This window comes from Choloepus didactylus, chromosome X (genome assembly GCF_015220235.1).
Source record: "Choloepus didactylus isolate mChoDid1 chromosome X, mChoDid1.pri, whole genome shotgun sequence".
In the NCBI taxonomy this organism is placed as follows: Eukaryota; Metazoa; Chordata; class Mammalia; order Pilosa; family Megalonychidae; genus Choloepus; species Choloepus didactylus.
Genome location: NC_051334.1, coordinates 191,481,862 through 191,503,251, shown reverse-complemented (window position 1 = coordinate 191,503,251; position 21,390 = coordinate 191,481,862). Strand labels below are relative to the sequence as shown.

The 21,390-nt window shown below is 41.8% G+C and overlaps 2 protein-coding genes across 7 annotated transcripts in view; one reads left to right on the top strand and one right to left on the bottom strand.

Annotated features, from left to right (window-relative positions):
* Positions 1-21,390, top strand: part of MTM1 (myotubularin 1) — a 141,141-nt gene that overhangs the window by 18,410 nt on the left and 101,341 nt on the right. For all 6 annotated transcript variants that reach the window (XM_037821233.1, XM_037821227.1, XM_037821230.1 and 3 more), the window contains 2 exons: positions 9,121-9,193; positions 10,939-11,033. In XM_037821233.1, the coding sequence (XP_037677161.1) occupies positions 9,121-9,193; positions 10,939-11,033 (168 nt within the window). The remainder of the gene's footprint in view (positions 1-9,120; positions 9,194-10,938; positions 11,034-21,390) is intronic.
* LOC119522687 (RWD domain-containing protein 2B-like) lies at positions 18,292-20,129 on the bottom strand. Its single transcript, XM_037821235.1, is given in 1 exon segment — positions 18,292-20,129. A coding segment is annotated over 1 exon segment (663 nt). The 5' UTR covers positions 19,642-20,129; the 3' UTR covers positions 18,292-18,978.

Sequence of the window (21,390 nt, the reverse complement as noted above, 5' to 3'; positions counted from 1 at the left end):
TTTTATACAACTGTCTTCGAGATTCATGGGTTCTGGGTTGTAGTTTAATAGTTTCAGGTATCCACCACCAGCTACCCCAATTCTTTAGAACCTAAAAAAGGTTGTCTAAAGTGTGCGTAAGAGTGCCCACCAGAGTGATCTCTCGGCTCGTTTTGGAATCTCTCTGCCACTGAAGCTTATTTCATTTCCTTTCACATCCCCCTTTTGGTCAAGAAGATGTTCTCCATCCCACGATGCCGGGTCTACATTCCTCCCCGGGAGTCATATTCCACGTTGCCAGGGAGATTCACTTCCCTGGGTGTCTGATCCCACGTAGGGGGGAGGGCAGTGATTTCACCTTTCAAGTTGGCTCAGCCAGAGAGAGAGGGCCACATCTGAGCAACAAAGAGGCATTCAGGAGGAGACTCTTAGGCACAAACACAGGGAGGCCTAGCCTCTCCTTTGCAGCAACCGTCTTCCCAAGGGTAAAACTTATGGTAGAGGGCTCAACCCATCAAACCACCAGTCCCCCATGTCTGTGGTCATGTTAGCAACCATGGAGGTGGGGTAGGCGAATACCCCTGCATTCTCCACAGGCTCCTCAAGGGGGCACTACATCTTTTTTTTTTTTTTTTTTTTTCCTTTTTTGTATTTTATATTTTTTTTTTTTTTTAACTTTCCCTTCTTTTTTGAAATCAACTGTATGAAAAAAAAAAGTTAAAAAGAAAACAAACATACAATAAAAGAACATTTCAAAGAGACCATAGCAAGGGAGTAAGAAAAAGACAACTAACCTAAGATAACTGCTTAACTTCCAACATGTTCCTACTTTACCCCAAGAAAGTTACATACTATAGCAACATTTCAGTGAACTTGTTCCTACTACATCCATCAGAAATTAACAGACCATAGTCATTTCTGGGCATCCCCAGAACGTTAAATAGCTTATCTGTTCTTCTTGGATTATTGTTCCCCCTTCCTTAATTGCTCTCTACTGCTAGTTCCCCTACATTCTACATTATAAACCATTTGTTTTACATTTTTCAAAGTTCACATTAGTGGTAGCATATAATATTTCTCTTTTTGTGCCTGGCTTATTTCGCTCAGCATTATGTCTTCAAGGTTCATCCATGTTGTCATATGTTTCACCAGATCGTTCCTTCTTACTGCCGCGTAGTATTCCATCGTGTGTATATACCACATTTTATTTATCCACTCATCTGTTGATGGACATTTGGGTTGTTTCCATCTCTTGGCAATTGTGAATAATGCTGCTATGAACATTGGCGTGCAGATATCTGTTCGTGTCACTGCTTTCCGATCTTCCGGGTATATCCCGAGAAGTGCAATCGCTGGATCGAATGGTAGCTCTATCTCTAGTTTTCTAAGGAACTGCCAGACTGACTTCCAGAGTGGCTGAACCATTATACAGTCCCACCAACAATGAATAAGAGTTCCAATTTCTCCACATCCCCTCCAGCATTTGTAGTTTCCTGTTTGTTTAATGGCAGCCATTCTAACCGGTGTTAGATGGTATCTCATTGTGGTCTTAATTTGCATCTCTCTAATAGCTAGTGAAGCTGAACATTTTTTCATGTGTTTCTTGGCCATTTGTATTTCCTCTTCAGAGAACTCTCTTTTCATATCTTTTGCCCATTTTATAATTGGGCTGTCTGTACTATTGTCATTGAGTTGTAGGATTTCCTTGTATATGCAAGATATCAGTCTTTTGTCAGATACATGGTTTCCAAAAATTTTTTCCCATTGAGTTGGCTGCCTCTTTACCTTTTTGAGAAATTCCTTTGAGGTGCAGAAACTTCTAAGCTTGAGGAGTTCCCATTTATCTATTTTCTCTTTTGTTGCTTGTGCTTTGGGTGTAAAGTCTAGGAAGTGGCCTCCTAATACAAGGTCTTGAAGATGTTTTCCTACATTATCTTCTAGGAGTTTAATGGTACTTTCTTTTATATTGAGATCTTTGGTCCATTTTGAGTTAATTTTTGTGTAGGGGGTGAGGTAGGGGTCCTCTTTCATTCTTTTGGATATGGATATCCAACTCTCCCAGCCCCATTTGTTGAAAAGACCATTATGGCTCAGTTCGGTGACTTTGGGGGCCTTATCAAAGATCAGTCGGCCATAGATCTGAGGGTCTATCTCTGAATTCTCAATTCGATTCCATTGATCTATATGTCTATCTTTGTGCCAGTACCATGCTGTTTTGGCAACTGTGGCTTTATAATAAGCTTCAAAGTCAGGGAGTGTAAGTCCTCCCACTTCGTTTTTCTTTTTTAAAGTGTCTTTAGCAATTCGAGGCATCTTCCCTTTCCAAATAAATTTGATAACTAGCTTTTCCAAGTCTGCAAAGTAGGTTGTTGGAATTTTGATTGGGATTGCATTGAATCTGTAGATGAGTTTGGGTAGAATTGACATCTTAATGACATTTAGCCTTCCTATCCATGAACATGGAATATTTTTCCATCTTTTAAGGTCCCCTTCTATTTCTTTTAGTAGAGTTATGTAGTTTTCTTTGTATAGGTCTTTTACATCTTTGGTTAAGTTTATTCCTAGGTACTTGATTTTTTTAGTTGCTATTGAAAATGGTATCTTTTTCTTGAGTGTCTCTTCAGTTTGTTCATTTCTAGCATATAGAAACATTACTGACTTATGTGCATTAATCTTGTATCCCGCTACTTTGCTAAATTTGTTTATTAGCTCTAGTAGGTGTATCGTTGATTTCTCAGGGTTTTCTAGATATAAGATCATATCATCTGCAAACAATGACAGTTTTACTTCTTCTTTTCCAATTTGGATGCCTTTTATTTCTTTGTCTTGCCGGATTGCCCTGGCTAGCACTTCCAGCACAATGTTGAATAACAGTGGTGACAGCGGGCATCCTTGTCTTGTTCCTGATCTTAGAGGGAAGGCTTTCAGTCTCTCACCATTGAGTACTATGCTGGCTGTGGGTTTTTCATATATGCTCTTTATCATGTTGAGGAAGTTTCCTTCAATTCCTACCTTTTGAAGTGTTTTTATCAAAAAGGGATGTTGGATTTTGTCAAATGCTTTTTCAGCATCTATTGAGATGATCAATTGATTTTTCCCTTTCGAGTTTTTAATGTGTTGTAATACATTGATTGTTTTTCTTATGTTGAACCATCCTTGCATGCCTGGAATGAACCCCACTTGTTCATGGTGTATGATTTTTTTGATGTGTCTTTGGATTCGATTTGCAAGTATTTTGTTGAGGATTTTTGCATCTATATTCATTAGGGAGATTGGCCGGTAGTTTTCCTTTTTTGTGGCATCTTTGCCTGGTTTTGGTATTAGATTGATGTTAGCTTCATAAAATGAGTTAGGTAGTGTTCCATTTTTTTCAATGTTTTGAAAGAGTTTGAGTAAGATTGGTGTCAGTTCTTTCTGGAAAGTTTGGTAGAATTCCCCTGTGAAGCCATCTGGCCCTGGGCATTTATTTGTGGGAAGATTTTTGATGACTGATTGGATCTCTTTGCTTGTGATGGGTTGGTTGAGGTCTTCTATTTCTTCTCTGGTCAGTCTAGGTTGTTCATATGTTTCCAGGAAATTGTCCATTTCTTCTACATTATCCAGTTTGTTGCCATACAGTTGTTCATAATATCCTCTTATAATTTTTTTAATTTCTTCAGGATCTGCAGTTATGTCACCTTTTTCATTCATTATTTTGTTTATATGGGTCTTCTCTCTTTTTGATTTTGTCAGTCTAGCTAGGGGCTTGTCAATCTTGTTGATCTTCTCAAAGAACCAACTTTTGGTGATATTTATCCTTTCTATTGTTTTTTTGTTCTCTATGTCATTTATTTCTGCTTTAATCCTTGTTATTTCTTTTCTTGTACTTGGTTTAGGATTGGTTTGCTGTTCATTTTCTAGCTTCTTCAGTTGATCCATTAGTTCTTTGATTTTGGCTCTTTCTTCCTTTTTAATATATGCGTTTAGTGCTATAAATTTCCCCCTTAGCACTGCTTTTGCTGCATCCCATAGGTTTTGGTATGTTGTGTTCTCATTTTCATTCGTCTCTATATATTTAGCAATTTCTCTTGCTATTTCTTCTTTAACCCACTGATTGTTTAGGAGTGTGTTGTTTAACCTCCAGGTATTTGTGAATTTTCTAAGTCTCTGATGGTTATTGACTTCTAATTGTATTCCATTGTGGTCAGAGAATGTGCTTTGAATAATTTCAATCTTTTTAAATTTATTGAGGCTTGTTTTATGTCCCAGCATATGATCTATTCTGGAGAAAGTTCCGTGAGCACTAGAAAAGTATGTGTATCCTGTTGATTTGGGATGTAATGTCCTGTAGATGTCTGTTAAATCTAATTCATTTATCAGATTGTTTAGGTTTTCAATTTCCTTATTGGTCTTCTGTCTGGTTGATCTATCTATAGGAGAGAGTGATGTGTTGAAGTCTCCCACAATTATTGTGGAAACATCAATTGCTTCCTTTAGTTTTGCCAATGTTTCTCTCATGTATTTTGTGGCACCTTGATTGGGTGCATAGACATTTACGATTGTTATTTCTTCTTGCTGAATTGCCCCTTTTATTAGTATGTAGTGGCCTTCTTTGTCTCTCAAAACATCCCTGCATTTGAAGTCTATTTTATCTGAGATTAATATTGCTACACCTGCTTTCTTTTGGCTGTAGCTTGCATGAAATATTTTTTTCCATCCTTTCACTTTCAGTTTCTTTGTGTCCCTGTGTCTAAGATGAGTCTCTTGTATGCAACATATTGATGGTTCATTTTTTTTGATCCATTCTGCGAATCTATATCTTTTAATTGGGGAGTTTAATCCATTTACATTCAACGTTAAAACCGTGAAGGCATTTCTTGAATCGGCCATCTTATCCTTTGGATTATGTTTGCCATATTTTTCCCTCTCTCTATTAATATCCTTTATTGTACCCATACCGAATCTCTTTAGTACTGAACCTTTCTCCAAGTCTCTCTGTCCTGTCTTTGTTCCTCTGTCTGTAGGGCTCCCTTTAGTATCTCCAGTAGGGCAGGTCTCTTGTTAGCAAATTCTCTCAGCATTTCTTTGTCTGTGAAAAATTTAAGCTCTCCCTCAAATTTGAAGGAGAGCTTTGCTGGATAGAGTATTCTTGGCTGGAAATTCCTCTCACTCAGAATTTTAAATATATCGTGCCACTGCCTTCTCGCCTCCATGGTGGCTGCTGAGTAGTCACTACTTAGTCTTATGCTGTTTCCTTTGTATGTGGTGAATTGCTTTTCTCTTGCTGCTTTCAGAACTTGCTCCTTCTCTTCTATGTTTGACAGTGTGATCAGTATATGTCTCGGAGTGGGTTTTTTTGGATTTATTCTATTTGGAGTTCGCTGAGCATTTATGATTTGTGTATTTATGTTGTTTAGAAGATTTGGGAAGTTTTCCCCTACAATTTCTTTGAATACTCTTCCTAGACCTTTACCCTTTTCTTCCCCTTCTGGGACACCAATGAGTCTTATATTCGGACGTTTCATATTATCTATCATATCCCTGAGGTCCATTTCGAGTTTTTCAATTTTTTTCCCCATTCTTTCTTTTATGTTTTCATTTTCCATTCTGTTATCTTCCAGGTCACTGATTCGTTGTTCAACTTCCTCTAGTCTTGTACTATGAGTGTCCAGAATCGTTTTAATTTGGTCAACAGTTTCTTTAATTTCCATAAGATCATCCATTTTTTTATTTAGTCTTGCAATGTCTTCTTTATGCTCTTCTAGGGTCTTCTTGATTTCCTTCATATCCCGTACTAGGGTCTCATTGTTCATCTTTAGTTCTTTGAGTAGCTGCTCTAGGTGTGTCTCTTCTGGTCTTTTGATTTGGGTGCTTGGGCTTGGGTTATCCATATCGTCTGGTTTTTTCATATGCTTTATAATTTTCTGTTGTTTTTGGCCTCGTGGCATTTGCTAACCTTGATAGGGTTCTTTTAGGGTTTGTAGACCAGTTGAAGTCCTTATCTCTAATTTATCAGATCTACAGCTTCGTGGAGTACACTTTCTCTAACTAACCAGCAGGTGGCGTCCACGAGCCACCTGTTCTCCACAAGCCAGATCTCCCCTGCTTAGCCTTTTTGGTGAGTGGGGGAGTGAGTCTTGTGGGGCCCAATTGGTGTCCCAAGCTTGCGTGTGTAGTTGGTGTTGCCTGCCCTGTATGTGGGGCGTGTTTCTGGGCAGTCGGGGAGGGGGGTGGCCCTAACAATCAAATCTCCCTGATGATCCTAGAGTTTTAAAGCTACTGCAATAGTCTAATCCTTCAGTTCAGTCCTGCCACAGTTTGTCTCTGCCACTGACCCACAAGTCTTTGGTATTGGCGTATGGCTCCTGAGACTTGCAAGTGGGCCCCTCTTCCAGGCTGTGCACCCCGGGTCCTCTGTTGAGGGATGACTGTGCTATGTCACAGGTGAGTGCCGTCCCCCCAGGGCAGTTCTGGGCTGCTGGGCTGTGTTGGGAGGCTCCCAGTCTGCTCAAATGATGGCTGAATGGGGCTCTGTTAATTCACACTGCTCCCCCTTCCCAGCTCTGGGACATTCAGCTGAGGTTGCAGGGAAGGCTAATGTCCACGCCCAGTTTTGTGGTGTGTGCTTGTTATTTGAAGCACTTCCGTCACACTGGGTTGTCTGGGACAGCTCTGGGCTATGGGGCTGGCGATGGGCAGGAGTGTTTCCTGTCCACCAGGATGGTGGCTGTGAGCGGACACCCCCCTTTTCTTGGGAAGTTGTGTTGTTTAGTGAATTTTCTCAGCCACTGGATTATTGCCTTTTGTCTCAGAGCTCTCTTAGTTCTGCTCTTGACTTGACGTGCCCAAATTTCAATTCTTTGAAGCTTTCTGTATTGAGCTTCTTAGAGTAATTGTTTTAGAAAAAGCAAAAAGGATTTAAAAAAAAAAAAAAAAAACGGTCCTCCTCAGAGATTTAATGGGTTATTGAAATGCTAATAGACAAAGCAACCAGGGCCATTAAGGAAAGGTGCCCAGGGCAGAGAGATCAGCCTTGCTTCGGGATTTGCATATGCGCCTCAAGGCCTGATCTCCGCCCTTCCCCTTTCTGTGTTCACCAGAACTCCAAAAATCCTCTGCTTTTATTTTGGAGTTTTTCGTGTTGTTTTTGTTCTATGCCTGTCTCCTCTCTGCTGGGCTGGCTGCTCTCAGAGTCTCTGGTGTCTGGCCTCAGTCTATCTATGGTTGGAGTTTGAATCAGTAGAATGAGTTTCCGGTAAGAGCAGCCACTGCAATTCTCCCTTCTCCTTCCTGGAGCTGACAGCCCCTCCTCCCCCGGGACTGAGCCTGGCAGGGAGGGGCGCGGGTCCCCTGGCCGCAAAAACTTACAGATTTCGCTGATCTCAGCAGTTCCACGTTTTCATGAGTGTTGTATGAAGTATGCCCAAAGACAGATTGCTCTGTGGTGTCCAGTCCACGCAGTTCCTGGCTTTTTACCTACTTTCCTGGAGGAGTAACTAAAACATACAGCTCACCAGTCTGCCATCTTGCCCCGCCTCCTAGTTCAATTTTGATATACAGAGGTTTAAAGTTTTTATGTAATCACATCTATTGGTCTTATCCTTCATATTTTCTGTTTTTGGTGGACCTTCTTCATCCCCAAGATTACTTAAGTTTTTATTGTCTGTACTCTTAGTACTTTTTTTGTACTAGAATCAGTTCTAAACACAAAATTAGCTTCAAGAAAGTTACCCTGTGTAGCCCGTGATCATCATACATTTGCTTCCTCTATATTGTGGTTGAGTTATGATTTCATCTCCCAACCCAGGACTTTGGTATTTAAATGGATGCTGAATATTAATTTTGTTCATTCATTATACTTGTTTTTAGTCAGTGAAAAGCAGTATTAAAGGATATTAATTTCTTTCCATTATCACATATATAAGCTGTTTGGTTTTACTCCTTATTGAGGGGGAAGACATTTCTGGACAGGAACAATTTGTCTTGTTCTCTTAGTTAAAATATTTAGCTTGCAAGCATTAGCATGTGTTTAGAATAGACTAGGAATTTAAATTTTGTGCCTGATTTCAAAAGGTAAAACCATTAAAGAGCCAACAAAACACTCTTCTTTGACAGCTTATATCTTATCTAAATACACAATTCACATTTCTCCCATTCAATAATAATTCTTTTCCATTTGCCTAGCCTTTTATAATTCAAAAAAAAGCATTCTCATGTGTTTTATTTCATTTAATACAACTTCCCACAGAAAATGATTAGTGTGATTTTGGAAAACTTCCAGGAAAAAAATGAATGAAAAGTGTCACTGAAAAAACCCTGTACCCAAACACATGACCCTCCAGTCTCCTAAAACTGGTATACAAAGCACATGATTGGATATCAGGGCATGTGGGCAGTTGAGGAATTTGAAAGACACCTTTACTGGGCCCCCAGGTCACAATCCAGCTCCCGGGCAAATTAGACTCTCAGAACTCACCTGTGGGATTTAAAGGTCACTGCTTTGCCTGCCCGGAAGAGCTGCTGTAGCGATTGGAAGGAGGAGGCATGCCTGGGGACACCTGTGCAAATGGTTCCTCAGGCCCTTGGCAACTCGGAAGGCCTCTGGCAAACCACTCTGGCCTCTTATCTGGTTACCTACACAAAGGATGATCTTAGTAAAATAAGAAATCCAATACTTAATAATAATGATTTTCTGGCATTGTAATAAGATTCTGCTTAACTGTTGTGCTGTTGGTGAGCTAAGGCCCCTTTGAAATGAAGTTTTCATTTCTACTCTTAAAAGATCATCAAATATTTAATATGAAAAAAAAAGTTGCCACAGGATACATGATGTATAGAATACACTTAATATTTGCTGTTTATAACTTTACTGAAAGCTCTTAACTTTAAAGCTTTTGGAAGGGTTGCTTAAAAAATTAGTATTATTATAAAGCATGCTAACATTTAAATACAGACTAGAGTTTAATGCATCTAATGAATAGTGATGTTAAGTTTAATCGCTTTGTTAGTTTGAATTTTCTGTGCCAGTTTTCTGTAATGGTAAGTAACTCCCTACGTTTTTTATATAAAAAAGTGTATTTCTACTTGACTGTGTTCCTAGTTGCTAAAAAAACCTGTACACGTGTAACATCATTGCATCCAGTGCCACTGTTTCATTTCCAGACTTCTAGAGATGGAGTTAATCGGGACCTTGGTGAGGCCATTCCTCGACTTCCGGGAGAAACACGAATTACTGGTAAGGGTCCTCTGGAGTTAGGATTTGAATAACTTGATGAGAGGTCCAGCAGTATCAGGTGGCTTCAGTCTCTCTTACTCTCTAGGAGTCAGATTTAGACAGTCTAGATTTGTTTAGGGGCATGAATTTAGAGAGAACTCTATGCATTAGTTTCCTTATCAAAGAGTTCTTTCAAGGACTTCGTGCTCTTCAAGATAGGGATATTTTTTTCTCTGTACCAGAGACCAGGAATTAGGGGAAAATGTGGATTCTCTTTTACAGGTCTCTCATTGGAGCTGTAACTCATGGTTTCAGGTTGTAAGAACAAAATGAAAATAAGGTTTCCGTTTTATGATGTATGCTTTAAAATGATACCCTTAAAGATTTAAAAGTATAAGTATTATCTTTGAAATATAGGAGATCATATTGGTTTAAAATACCTTTCATTTGCCAGTTAGCAGACTTGAGTAATATTGAGGTGACATTTTGATGTGTTGACTTATTTTTTCACGATAAGTTCATATTAAAAGGAAGGTATCCACTTTCAAGGGCCGGAACATTCTGGCTTAAGGAAACAGAAGCACCTGACAAATTCTGGGCCAAGCACTGACACTGTGGACATTCAGATTTTATATTAGGGTTGACGCCCTCCTTGCAGATTCCCATGTATTTTTGGATGATCTGGTTACCATTGTTTTGGGGAACCTTTGGGCTTATCGTCTAAGATCTGGGTTGTTTAGTGGTGCTAAGTATATCAAGAGCATAGAGGTAGTACTTTTGTGAACAGTTAGCCTTGCACAGTGAGAAATACTGTGTCCTCAGACCTGCACCCACAATCCTAGTTTTGAAAAGGGAACCAGTGAGATGTGTCCATCCCAATTTCCAAATAAGAGCAAAGCGGTGTCTTACTTGAGGTGGTCTTATGTGAAGTTCTGGTGCTGTGCATCAACGCCAGAGCCTTAACCAAGGAAGTAACTCGCTAAACTAGCGTGAAGTAACCTGGCTGGGTATTTTTTGTTTAGCACCCGAGGAGTTAGGGATTTCAGAATTGTAGAAAAACATAAAGCCATTAACATGTTCAAGAACATTCTTGAAAGACAAGAGAACAATATATTTCTATTATAATAAGTTGACTCTCCTGATTTAGTTTCTCCTTATTCTTGATTCTACCAAAAAGGTGCTATTCTCTTGGCCATCTGTTTGATATGACTTAAATGTTTGAAGTGAATCTAGCTAAACTTTTCTCTAGACTATGAGAAGAAAAAGAATAGACTATAGAAACATTTCTACTGCCAACATTTATTTATTAAAACATCATGAGCTAGTTTAGTTAGAGGTTGGCAAACCTCGATACTTAATCCAGCAGTTAGTTCATTAGACTGCCCTGCACGCATTGCCATCCTCTGGTTGAAGCAGCCAAAGTAGTTTACCTTTACAATCAACTGAGGGTGGCAGCAGCAGTGCCCTCAGTCACTTCTGCTCTCCAAGTGTTGTCACCTTGCCCCAAGTAGTGACAGCACTACAGGCAAGCTCAGCAAAGCACTGCTGGTGCCTGGAGGTGACATGTGGCCCACCAGTTCCCTCGCTGCCCTGCCCTGACCTAGCACGGTAATGTAGAAACATTTCCAGTGCTTGCTTTAAACCTAGTCAGTCATTTTTTTATTGCAGTTATTCTTAGCCAAATAGTTTCTATTAAATTAGTGCCATTTGTTGTGTATTTTGGTATATATTTCCATTATTTTAGGGTACTTTTTTTATCTTAATAGACAAAGAAGTTATTTACATATGTCCTTTCAATGGCCCCATTAAGGGAAGAGTATACATCACAAATTATCGTCTTTATTTAAGAAGTTTGGAAACGGTAAGTAGACTCTAAGAACCTAAAGATGACCCTAACTGTTAAAGATAATGCTAAACTGTTTCACTTCTACTTTGCAAGATTGACTGTAGATCAGATTAACATGGATATATTTGCTGCTCAACTTAATTTTGGCTTATGCAAAACGCATTTAGCACTAACACCTGTATTTGTAGGAGTAGAGTGAATCAAAAAAGAAAGAAGTTTTAGTCCCTCATAGTAGTGGGGAGGGGCTGGTAATTTGCTAATTTGGAGCAGTTATCTAAGTATAGAACAGTGGGTCTTTACCAGAAACACATGAGAACCCCATTTTTGGAGCTTAACAACTAATACAGTTGCCCCAGATATACTGAATCCAGGTTTCCAGGGCTGTGGTCCAGACCCAGTTGCATTTTAAAAACATCACAAAGGAGGATGCTGATGTGACTCCCTGGTTAAGAACTTTCTGAGTGTTCAGTGACAAAGCACTAGATAGCAGTTTGGAACTAGGATGCTATGGTGCAGCCCAGGGCCACTCTACCTTTTCATTCCATGGCCGTGAAATGTTTGCCGCAGCATTTCAAAAAAGCCCTACACTCACTGTTGGAACAGTGAGATGGACAAGAGATGCCCCAGAAGGGGAAGAGTGAGGGACTGGTCACTGTGGCTGCCACAAAAGGACTTCTGGTTGCCATTGCCCAGGGTGGCCTGGAAGGGCAGGGTACATGGAAGAGGAGACCAAAAGCAGCTTAGACGTAGAGACTGTTGGGGAAATCCAGCTTTTTCTTTATTGCTTTTACCCTGCCAGCTCTTCAGAACAGGTCTAGTGTACATTAGTTTTCATCTTTTGATCTATTTCTTTTATTACACTCATTATTGTGTCCAAAGTCTGAAAAATGCTGGGTGTTATCCTGTTGCTTTAACTGTGGAAGCCCCTCTTATAGCCGCCCCGACTTTATGGCATCTAGATTGGTATGTGGACCACAGGGTCCCGGGCTTGGGCATTTCATTTATGTGATTCTATTCAAACTTCTAAGACTGAAGATGAACAAATGTTCTAGTTTTCCAGAATGTGAAAGAAGACTCTGGAAATTAACAACAGGGAGCTAGGTTTCAAACATTGGCAACAATTGGCAAAATTCTAGAGTTAATCATTTAAACAGATGATTTTTCAGTACCTACAAAAGAAATAAACCATAGGAAATGTTATTGATGCAGTGTCTTGATTGGATCAAGGCATATGACAGACCTTGGTAAAGAAACTTGGGCTGAATGGTGGCGATACACTTAGGTGGAGTTATAGACCCTGTGTGAAGGGCTCGATGCCAACCAGGAAGGGTGGTCGCTAATGTCCTGCATTCAGGGCCCTTCTTTTCCAGTGCGGATGAGCACATAGAAGGCATGTGTGTCCAGTACATGAGAACTGCTCAACTAGCCAATGGGCTGGAAAACAGAATCAGGGCTTGAAATTATTCGGTTGGCTAGGATATTGAATCAAAGCTCATAATATGAAATTTAGCATAGATAATATTTACTTAGAAAAAAAATCACTCAAATAAATGAAGGATTGAGGAGGTCTGTCTTGGCAGGAATCCAAGCTTACATGAACCAGTGGTTGGATATGACTGATTAAAAAACTAATATAACTGTAGGCTGAATTAATAGAAGCATAATAAAATGGCCAGATATAATGAGACACTACTTCCTGTCTGCAGTGTCATGTTCCAATCCATTTTCCCTTTGTCCCAGCTCTCTCTTGTTTGTCATGCTCCCTCTTAAAGACTAAAGGAAGACATGGTAGAGCTAGCTTTGAATATTTCAAGTGCCTTTCTGTGGAGCAGGGAGTAGACTTATTCTGTCCTGCTCCCAAGGGTCAAATTGGCACAGATTTGTAGAAGTGAAAGAGATTTTATGCTCATATTATGGGAGAATTGTCAAAAATTCCAATGGCAGAAAATATCACAGTCCCTTTCAGCTGTGAGACTGTTGGCATGCCTGGTTCCATTTCATACTGTCACCAGTGATGAAGTGTGGTGCCCTGACAAGATTCTGTCTATAGTGTGACCTCAACTATGTCAAAAAACTCCCCATAGAAAAGAGACTGGAAGGAGATATACCACAACGTTTACTACTTAGGATATCTGGAGAGTGGAATTGTGTGTGCTTTGGTTTCTTCCTTCCACTTTTCAATATTTTCCCAAATATCTAGAATGGGCATGTATTACTGTTACAATTGGGAGACCACTTCGCAAGTTGGATTTGCTTTGTTTTTATGCAGCACTCCAGAGGGTGGGGAGAGGCACTGAGTGGGTAAATAAAATGGCCACTGACCCTGATTGCTAATTTTTTTTTCCTTCCACTAAGTTTTACATAACATTTTGACCAATTGGCCACAACATTTAGTTCAAGTGTAAAAGCAAGCAGCTATTAGTAGAAAGCCTCATATAAAGAAAGCCATTTAAATGGTCGCCCAGGAGTCTAAAAACATAGTCATCATAGTGTTTCTTCACTTAAAGTCCTAAAAGACAAAATTCCTTGTGGATTCTGCTGCAAAGCATGAAAACTTTTTTGTGTGTAACAAAGAGCTGTCTTCTCACTGGTATTTTGAAGTGGACATCTGTATGTTTCAGGTATGTAAAAACTGTGGTGGGAGTAATGAGTCAGGATGCGTGCTGCTTGATTCAGGGGTGCGCTGTCCCACCGTGAGAGGTGTTGGGGCAGCTTCCCGGAGTCCCGTTCCCTGGTGAAGACAAGGGTGGTCATTGTTTCCTTAGACGGCGGCAGCAGCCACCTTCTTCCTGGCCCCCCTTGCTTGGCCGTTTCCCCCTCTGGTCTGCCTCCAGAGCGAGCCTCCTTAGAACCAGGCTGGCCAGCTTCCTTCCAACTCAGAAACCGCTGCTGGCTCCCTTGCCCACCGAATAAAATCCATTCTCCTGTGTCTGTCATAAACATCCTCTCCAGTCTTGTTCCTACTGACTTCTCTCATGTCGACTCACACCACTTCTCCCCAAAATGTACTGTCCTCAGATTGCTCCTTCTCTCTTCCCATCACGTGAGGCCTTTCTGTGCTTTTCCACTCTCATGGCACCCGGCTGCCCTCTCCCTGCCCCATTCAGAAGCTGCTCTGTGTCCTTCAGAACCCACCTCCAAAGTCATTTTCTCTCTGACACTGTCTCTGACTTCTCTTGAGGGATGTGTTCCCTCTTTGGGTCCCCACAGCCTTCTTTTTCATGTCCCTGGGTTATCCTGATTGTTTTGCTGGTCCCCCTCCCTAAACTTTTAAGACCCCCTGCCTCCTCTCCCCCTTCCGTGATTCTTTCTTCTCCTTACCACTGGTCACTGTCTCCCGTTTTATATATTTCACTGACTCACCTTGTGTGTTGTCCATCTCCCCCTTGAGACTCTAGGCTCCATGAGGACAAGCACTCTTATCTGTTCACTGGTGTACTCTGGGCACTGGGAAGGCGCTCAGTCAGTGTGTGTTGAAGGAATGAATTGTCTTATTTATTTGCTGTCCTTAACTAGATGGTGACCCCTTTTGGAGCTGGCACAGAGACTGGCAGATAGCAGGTGCTCAGTGAATCTGTGTTGAATGAGTAAAGGTGAAGGGGCACAGACTCATGGATTGATAGTGGTCCTTAGAGGGTGAAGGCCTTGCCACTGTGGTTTGAGGACAGTGTGGACTCTCCTAAATTCTGGCATCTTGAACACCAACACTGCTTCTGAAGTTCAGAAATACCCTAGCCCCCGCTTTTTTAAATGCAATTTTATTGAGATATACTCACACACCATATAATCCATCCAAAATATACAATCAGTGACTCACAGTATCATCATACAGTTGTGCATTTATTGCCACAATCAATTTTAGAATATTTTTATTATTCCCAAATAAAAAAGAAAAAGAAATAAAGAACACTCAAACCATCCCATACCCCTTATCCCCTCTATTATTTATATATTTTTGTCATTATTTTATTACTCATCTGCCCATACACTGGTTAAAGGGAGTGTCAGTCACCAGGTTTTCACTATCACATGGTCACATGATAAAAGCTATATAGTTATACAGTCATCATCAAGAATCAAGTCTTCAGGATTACCGTTCCCCCTAGCCCCTTTTGGACCTTGAGAGTGCTCAGGAATTGGGCTTTGGGTTGATCTTGTGACTACAGCAGGGGGTACTGTAGGTATGTTATACCCTGTAATCTGGTAGCCACTTTGGGTTCAGGCACTATAGTGGATGGGAAAGACAAAGTAGCCATTCATTCATTCATTCATTCCTGCATGCATTCACAACTTCATTTTCCGGTGCCAGGTGAATATACCTTCCCATTCCTGCCCTTGGGGCATGCATAGCCTTTGTGGATATGGAGGTGAGTGATTGTGATATAATATGACCAAGACTACAGTGCTGCGAAGTTACAGGGAGAGAGTGATGAACCCAGCGGGATGCATTAAGTGGGATGCTTTAAGAGGAGGTGATACTTGAACAATTTCCTGGACAGAAGGGAGGGAGGAACGTTTCAGGTAGAAAGAACAGCATGTTCAATGATATAGAAAAGCACCGTATTTTATGGACATGGCCAAGTAACCTGTTGGACCTGGAACATGGTGGGTAGAGGGAGGAGAGGGGAATGGGAGGCAGTGAGGCTAGAGGAATACCCAGCCTCCAGAGCCCATCAGATACAGATTTTAGGAAGAGAAGGCTGGTTGCTGTGGGTATGGTGGATTAGGGGAGGAATCTGAACCAGGAAGTTATTGTAGTTTTTCAGGTAAGTGATAAGGGCCTAGTGCAGTAGTAGTGAAGGTAGGAGGGATCAGCCGGGAGATTTGGGAGGGTTCGGGCACCATTTGGATGTGGGAGTTGAAGGAAAGAGTGGAGTTGAGAATAGCTCCTGCCATTCTTCACTTGACTGATTGGAGCTGCTTCTGCTCATCAGAATAGGCATTATGGGAGGTAAGCCCCATGGAGCTGTTTTAGAAGCAGCTAGAAGCACGCAAATAAAGTTTCTAAGTCATCAGCACAGAGGCTGTCATAAAAATCGTGTGAGTTCATGAGACTACCCCAGAAGAGGAAGCAGCGTAAGTAGAGATGAGGGCTGAGGAGAGAACCCTGGAGGACATGAACATGGGCCCCGAGGTGGGGAGAGAAAGTAGAGCCAGTGGAGCAAGCAAAGGAGCAGCAGCCAGAGAAGTAGGAAATCTCCAGAGAGAGACTGTGGTAGAAGTTTCTAGAAGAAGAAGTCTTGAAAATGTGGGGAGTGAAATGCTGCAAGGTTCAGTAAGATAGGGAAGGAAAAGAGGCCATGAAGTGTGGCCTTCGGGAGGTCACCGGGAGCCTGCAGAGAAGTGGACACGAGTCCGATTAGTCTCGCTCACCCCTCCTTCCACCTCAGAGCTGTAAAGATTCTCCAGCACTCGGGCCTCGGCCTGCTTCTCATGATTCATTCTTGTCTCCCAGGCTTGATCATTACTCTACAGCTAAAATCCTATGTTAATAAAGCCCTTTGTAGTTCGCCAGGCCCTTTCCCGTCATCTTTCATCTGATCCTGTCAGCTACTGGCGGGTACTCAAAGCAGATGCTGCCCCGGCCCATTCCCTGCTCTTGTTTTCTAGTCCTGGCCTTCCCTCTGAGCCCCAGTTTCTCATTTCTTACTCTTGACTTTTCAGCTGGCACCTCAGACTCATGGTCAAGTGGAAATTCCTCGGCTCTTTCTCCTGCCCCCAGTTCTTTCTTCAGGCATTGTTTCTCTTAATGGATCCTGCAGTTCCTTCTGTCTCCCCATCCTCCCTTCTCCACTGCAGTTGTCTTCACATTTGCCCTGTACTTTCTAACCCTGTTGCCTCACCCCCCTCCAGAGCCTTCCATTCGGCCTCCCTGCCTTCAGCCTCTCCTCAGTCCATTCATTCTGGCTCCCTAACACACAGTTACAATCTCGTCATTCCCCTGCTCAGAGTGGCTCATTTCCTGCCTCATTGCAGCCTCCTCAGGCAGGGAGTCATGGTCCTCTACAACCGGCTCCGAGCCTGTCTTCCCAGCCTCACTCTCACCTCCCTCTTGCCTGTGCATATACGCTGCACTCCGGCTCAAACGTGCTTTCTCATCTCTGGACCTTGCTCCACCTAGAACACACTGTCACCCCCCACAAACACACCCCCATCTGTACCATTCACCCCTTTGAAAATTTGTTTTGAAATCTATGAGATAGAAAATGTAGAAAGAGTTTCATAAACACCCAGCTGAAGAAACCCCATTCCTCTTCATACCAGAGGTAATCACCACCCCTAAAGTTGGCATTTTCTGTCCCACTCATTTCCACTGACCCCTCTTTTTTAAAATAAGGCAGGACACAGGAGATGTGTAGGAAGCTAAAGGGATAAGTGCATTTAAGCCTCCGAAATGAGCGGATGGTAACCCTTGGGCAGTATCATTAGGTTCTAGGATTAGGAATGTTGATGAGGTGGGGAATATGTTGGGGCTTATCATTTCCATTTTCTGATGATATGTCTGAAAACAGCCCATTCTTCCTGGAACTAAATTCAAGTAGAAATTTGTTGTTGAGGGGTTCTGTAAAAGACTGTAACGTAATGATTAATTCTTCAGGCAGAGTTTTACCTAAAGGTTCTTGACTGCTGTTCATTAGGATGGCTCTGGTTGACAGAACAAAAAGAGCACCCAACCTTAACTTTTACCCAGTGAAGGTATTTCCATGAGGGACAAAGAGAATGTGGTTTATCCACTTTCTTTCCTGACAGTTGAACACTGCAGAGATAGATGTGGGGGTAGCCCGCACGCCCATCGGACTGTGTCTCTCAGGTTCTGAAGTGAGCTTCTGACAGGTGCGGGGTGTCATTCCACTCAAGAGCTGGGCATCTAGCAGGTGCCAGCACCACCTAGCTTCCATAGTCTACACAGCCGGCTGCCAGGAGAGCTGGAAGCCTTGGCTCCCAAGGAAGGGAGGCACAGTTTGCATTCCCTTGTGGACCTTTCAAAGGCAGACTTAACAGTCTTCTCTCGAGAGTCCATTCCACTTCAATGCAAGCCCAAGCAGAGATTGCTGGAGTATTTTTCTGTTTGAGGAAATGAATTGAAAGCTTTTCAAGATTGTCCTTTTTTAGTTCCTTCTATCCAGTGGATTTGGTACCTCTTTTCATTTTAAAGGAGGTAAAATAATGATAAATTGACTATAATAATAAAACATCATAATGTGTCCATATAGGAATACAAGTGAGAACATAGGCTCTATGATAGGTGTCTTTTTTTTTTTTTTTTTTTAAACACAACTGGTTTTGCTTTATTTCATCATAAGAAGTCTAGAGGTAGGCAGCAAATAGGGTTGAATCAGCAGCTTGATAACATGGGCATTGGCATTTCTGTGGTTTTCTTGGCCCTTTCATACCTCATGGTTGAAAGAACTACTGCAGCTCCAGCCATCATGTTGGTATTTGTGGCAGGAAGAAGGCAAGAGGTGGCCTAGCTGCATCTATCACTTTAACCAGTAAAACAGAAGTTTCTGCAGAAGTCCCTTAGCCAAAGCTGTGTCCCAAGGCCACATCTAGCTGTAACAGAGGCTGGGGGAGTGAACATTTAGCTTTTCCAGGGTGTTTAGTGGAGGCAGGTAAGGGAGATGGTTTGGGATTGGGTGGCGACTTGGACCACCAACATTATCTACCTCAAGTGCAATTAGTTTCTCTTTCAAAGTGGGTAGTTTTTATGCCAAGAAATTTCTAGCAACACTTTTAAGATTATAACCTGAAACTCAGTTCTGCTTTCAATCATGATTGTTATGCTTTCTTATGATCAGATGTTTTACCTATTTTTAACAGATGCATTCCAGTTATACTACTTCTTTTTCCTTCCTAACTTTCTAGAATGGGACTAAAATAAAATGACTTAATCTTTTAAGAAAGAGTGGGAAAAATCAAAAGGACAATAGTGAACAAAATACTTTCAACTATCCTCTGCTCATTGTCCTTCCACACCAAAGTACATCTGGAAAACATCCCCACATCCTCTGGCATTTAAAAACTGATACAGCTGACCAAAGTCCATGTGGTTTCCTCTGGCTCCATTAACATTAAATAGTTTTTCTTCAAAAATTGAAAATTTTCTTTGTTTTTCCATTCTGTCATTTGTACCATCAAAAGGAATATCTTCTCTATGGCGAATTAAAATTCTCTTCCAGTTTAATTTTCTGAGCCTTGACCAGAATTCTTCACAAGCACTTTGTGGCCCTTCCACACAAACAACACCAGGTTTCCCAGGCATGCTAAATCCAGACAGGGAAAGCTCCTTTGCCCACTCTAGAATATTCTTTCTTTTGCATTTGTTGTAGATGTGATGGCTATAAATCCAGAGTCGCGTGAGAATGACATCTACTGACTGGGCTGGGCTTCCTGTGGTGGTGGATGATGTGGCATCTCTGCTGATATAGCCAGAAGCATGTTCTCTAACCCAATCAGTGGCATTCAGTATACAGACATCTCCACAACAATTCTTTTGCAGATATGTGATCAGATCTGCGTTCAGCTGAGTCTACTGGGATCTACTTAGTGATACTGATCTGACAGTAATTTCAAGCAAAACTGCAGGGTATTTAAAAGGAAGAATACAGGCCAGAGAAAACATCACCTTCTCAAAGAGAATTTACTCTGTGAAATCAAACACCATTTTTTCACTCAGTGGTGTCTTCATGGTATTCTTTCTCATCTCTGGAAAAAGCTTATTGAGTAGCTACTACATGCAGAGCTTTGTACTTCATGTCTTCCCGGAGTTTTCTATTTAGTTTGAGGGTCAGGATGCATCTCTAACAAGATATATAACCCATCTTCATTTCAAATCCTTCTCAAATAACTGTTAAAGCTGCAAACACACCTCCCTCCTTTTAAACCATGATGTTTTCTTTACTAACCAATGACTTCATACAATGTTGTATCTTCGCATTTTCACTTGAAATCATAACGTAAGCATTTTCTCTCGGGCCACGGCGCCCTCAGTACCGTATTCCCAGGTTTCCTGGCTGCACAGACCGCTCAGTTCACCCGAGCCAGTCTCAGAATACAAGGCACCGCGACGCGGAGTCTGTAAATCGCTCCTGCGCGGTGTCCTCCCGGAAGTGGGAGAGCGATAGGTGTCTTTTTAAACTGCCAGTCTCAACTCATCTCCTTATCTTGCTGCTGCACTATGAATGTTGTTTTATGGTTAAAAAATGTCCTACTGAAACCCTAGATTCCTTTGCCCCTTGTCCCTCTACCCTTCCCAACTTGCCAATCCCCAAATCTGCATAAACTTGGCTGTCTGTGGACTACTGAGCTCTGATGTTGAAAATCACATAATGGATTTAATTAGATCCACTACAAATTCAGGCTTTCAGACCTTAAAAGGGGTCTCATTGCCGCTTTGGCAGTTCTTTGGCTCTCAGATCTCAATCATTTCCCCAACCGCATGGATGGCTAACCTTCTATACTCTAGCTGACCTGGTCTCTTGCTCTGTTGAAAAGTTAAAATTCATCCTAGCTGAGCTCCCATAAGTTTCCGTCTCACCGTCTAAAGATGTCTGTCTTTGTCACTGTCTAACAAAGATGTCTTCTCCTTCCTTCCCATCAGAGAGGAAGGGACTATATGTCTTCTTTTCGGAAGCGAATTCCTCTGCTTGAATCTTGATTCTTTTACTTCCTCTGGGGCCTTAGTGCCCCATTGGTTTGTCTGTGTCTTACATTTTCAGTTTTCATTCGTTCCTTCCCTCCATTCTGCTCAAGTCTCTTCATTCTAAAAACATCTTCTTGCATCCCTGCTCCCCCTGATGCTACCGTCCTCTTTGTTCCCCTCCTCTGCCAAACTTCTTTAAAAATTAGCCCACACAGGCAGCTTCCACTTCCGGTCCACTGGCTCCTTAACTTCTTGTGGTCTGCCTTCTGTTCCCTATTGAAACTACTCTTTCCTTGGCCAGTCCCATTGGTTGGCTTCTCAACTCTGTCACTTCTCTGCCACCCCTTCCTTCTCTGTCATTCTATCCATGCATTCTTGGCTCCCCTCCCACTTCTGCCTTTTGCCATCTTTGCAGTTCACTTTTTTCTTCCTACCTCCTGAGTGTATTTTTCCCAGCGTTCTGTCCTCACCCTCTTTTTCCTCCATTGTCAGGTGCTTTCCAGATTTCTAGTACCAGTCCCAATATCTCATTCTTTATTCACTGAGTATTTGAGACCCTGGTATGTGTCAGGCCATGTGCTGGGCACTAGGTTGTAGTGTTGAGCCCAGCAGACATGGCTTCTCCCTCCTGAGGCTTACACTTCTGATGGGATCAGCAGCCATTAATCAAATAATCCCACCAAAAGATAATATAACAAGCTGCGATGGCTCCAGCACAGGAGTGGTACA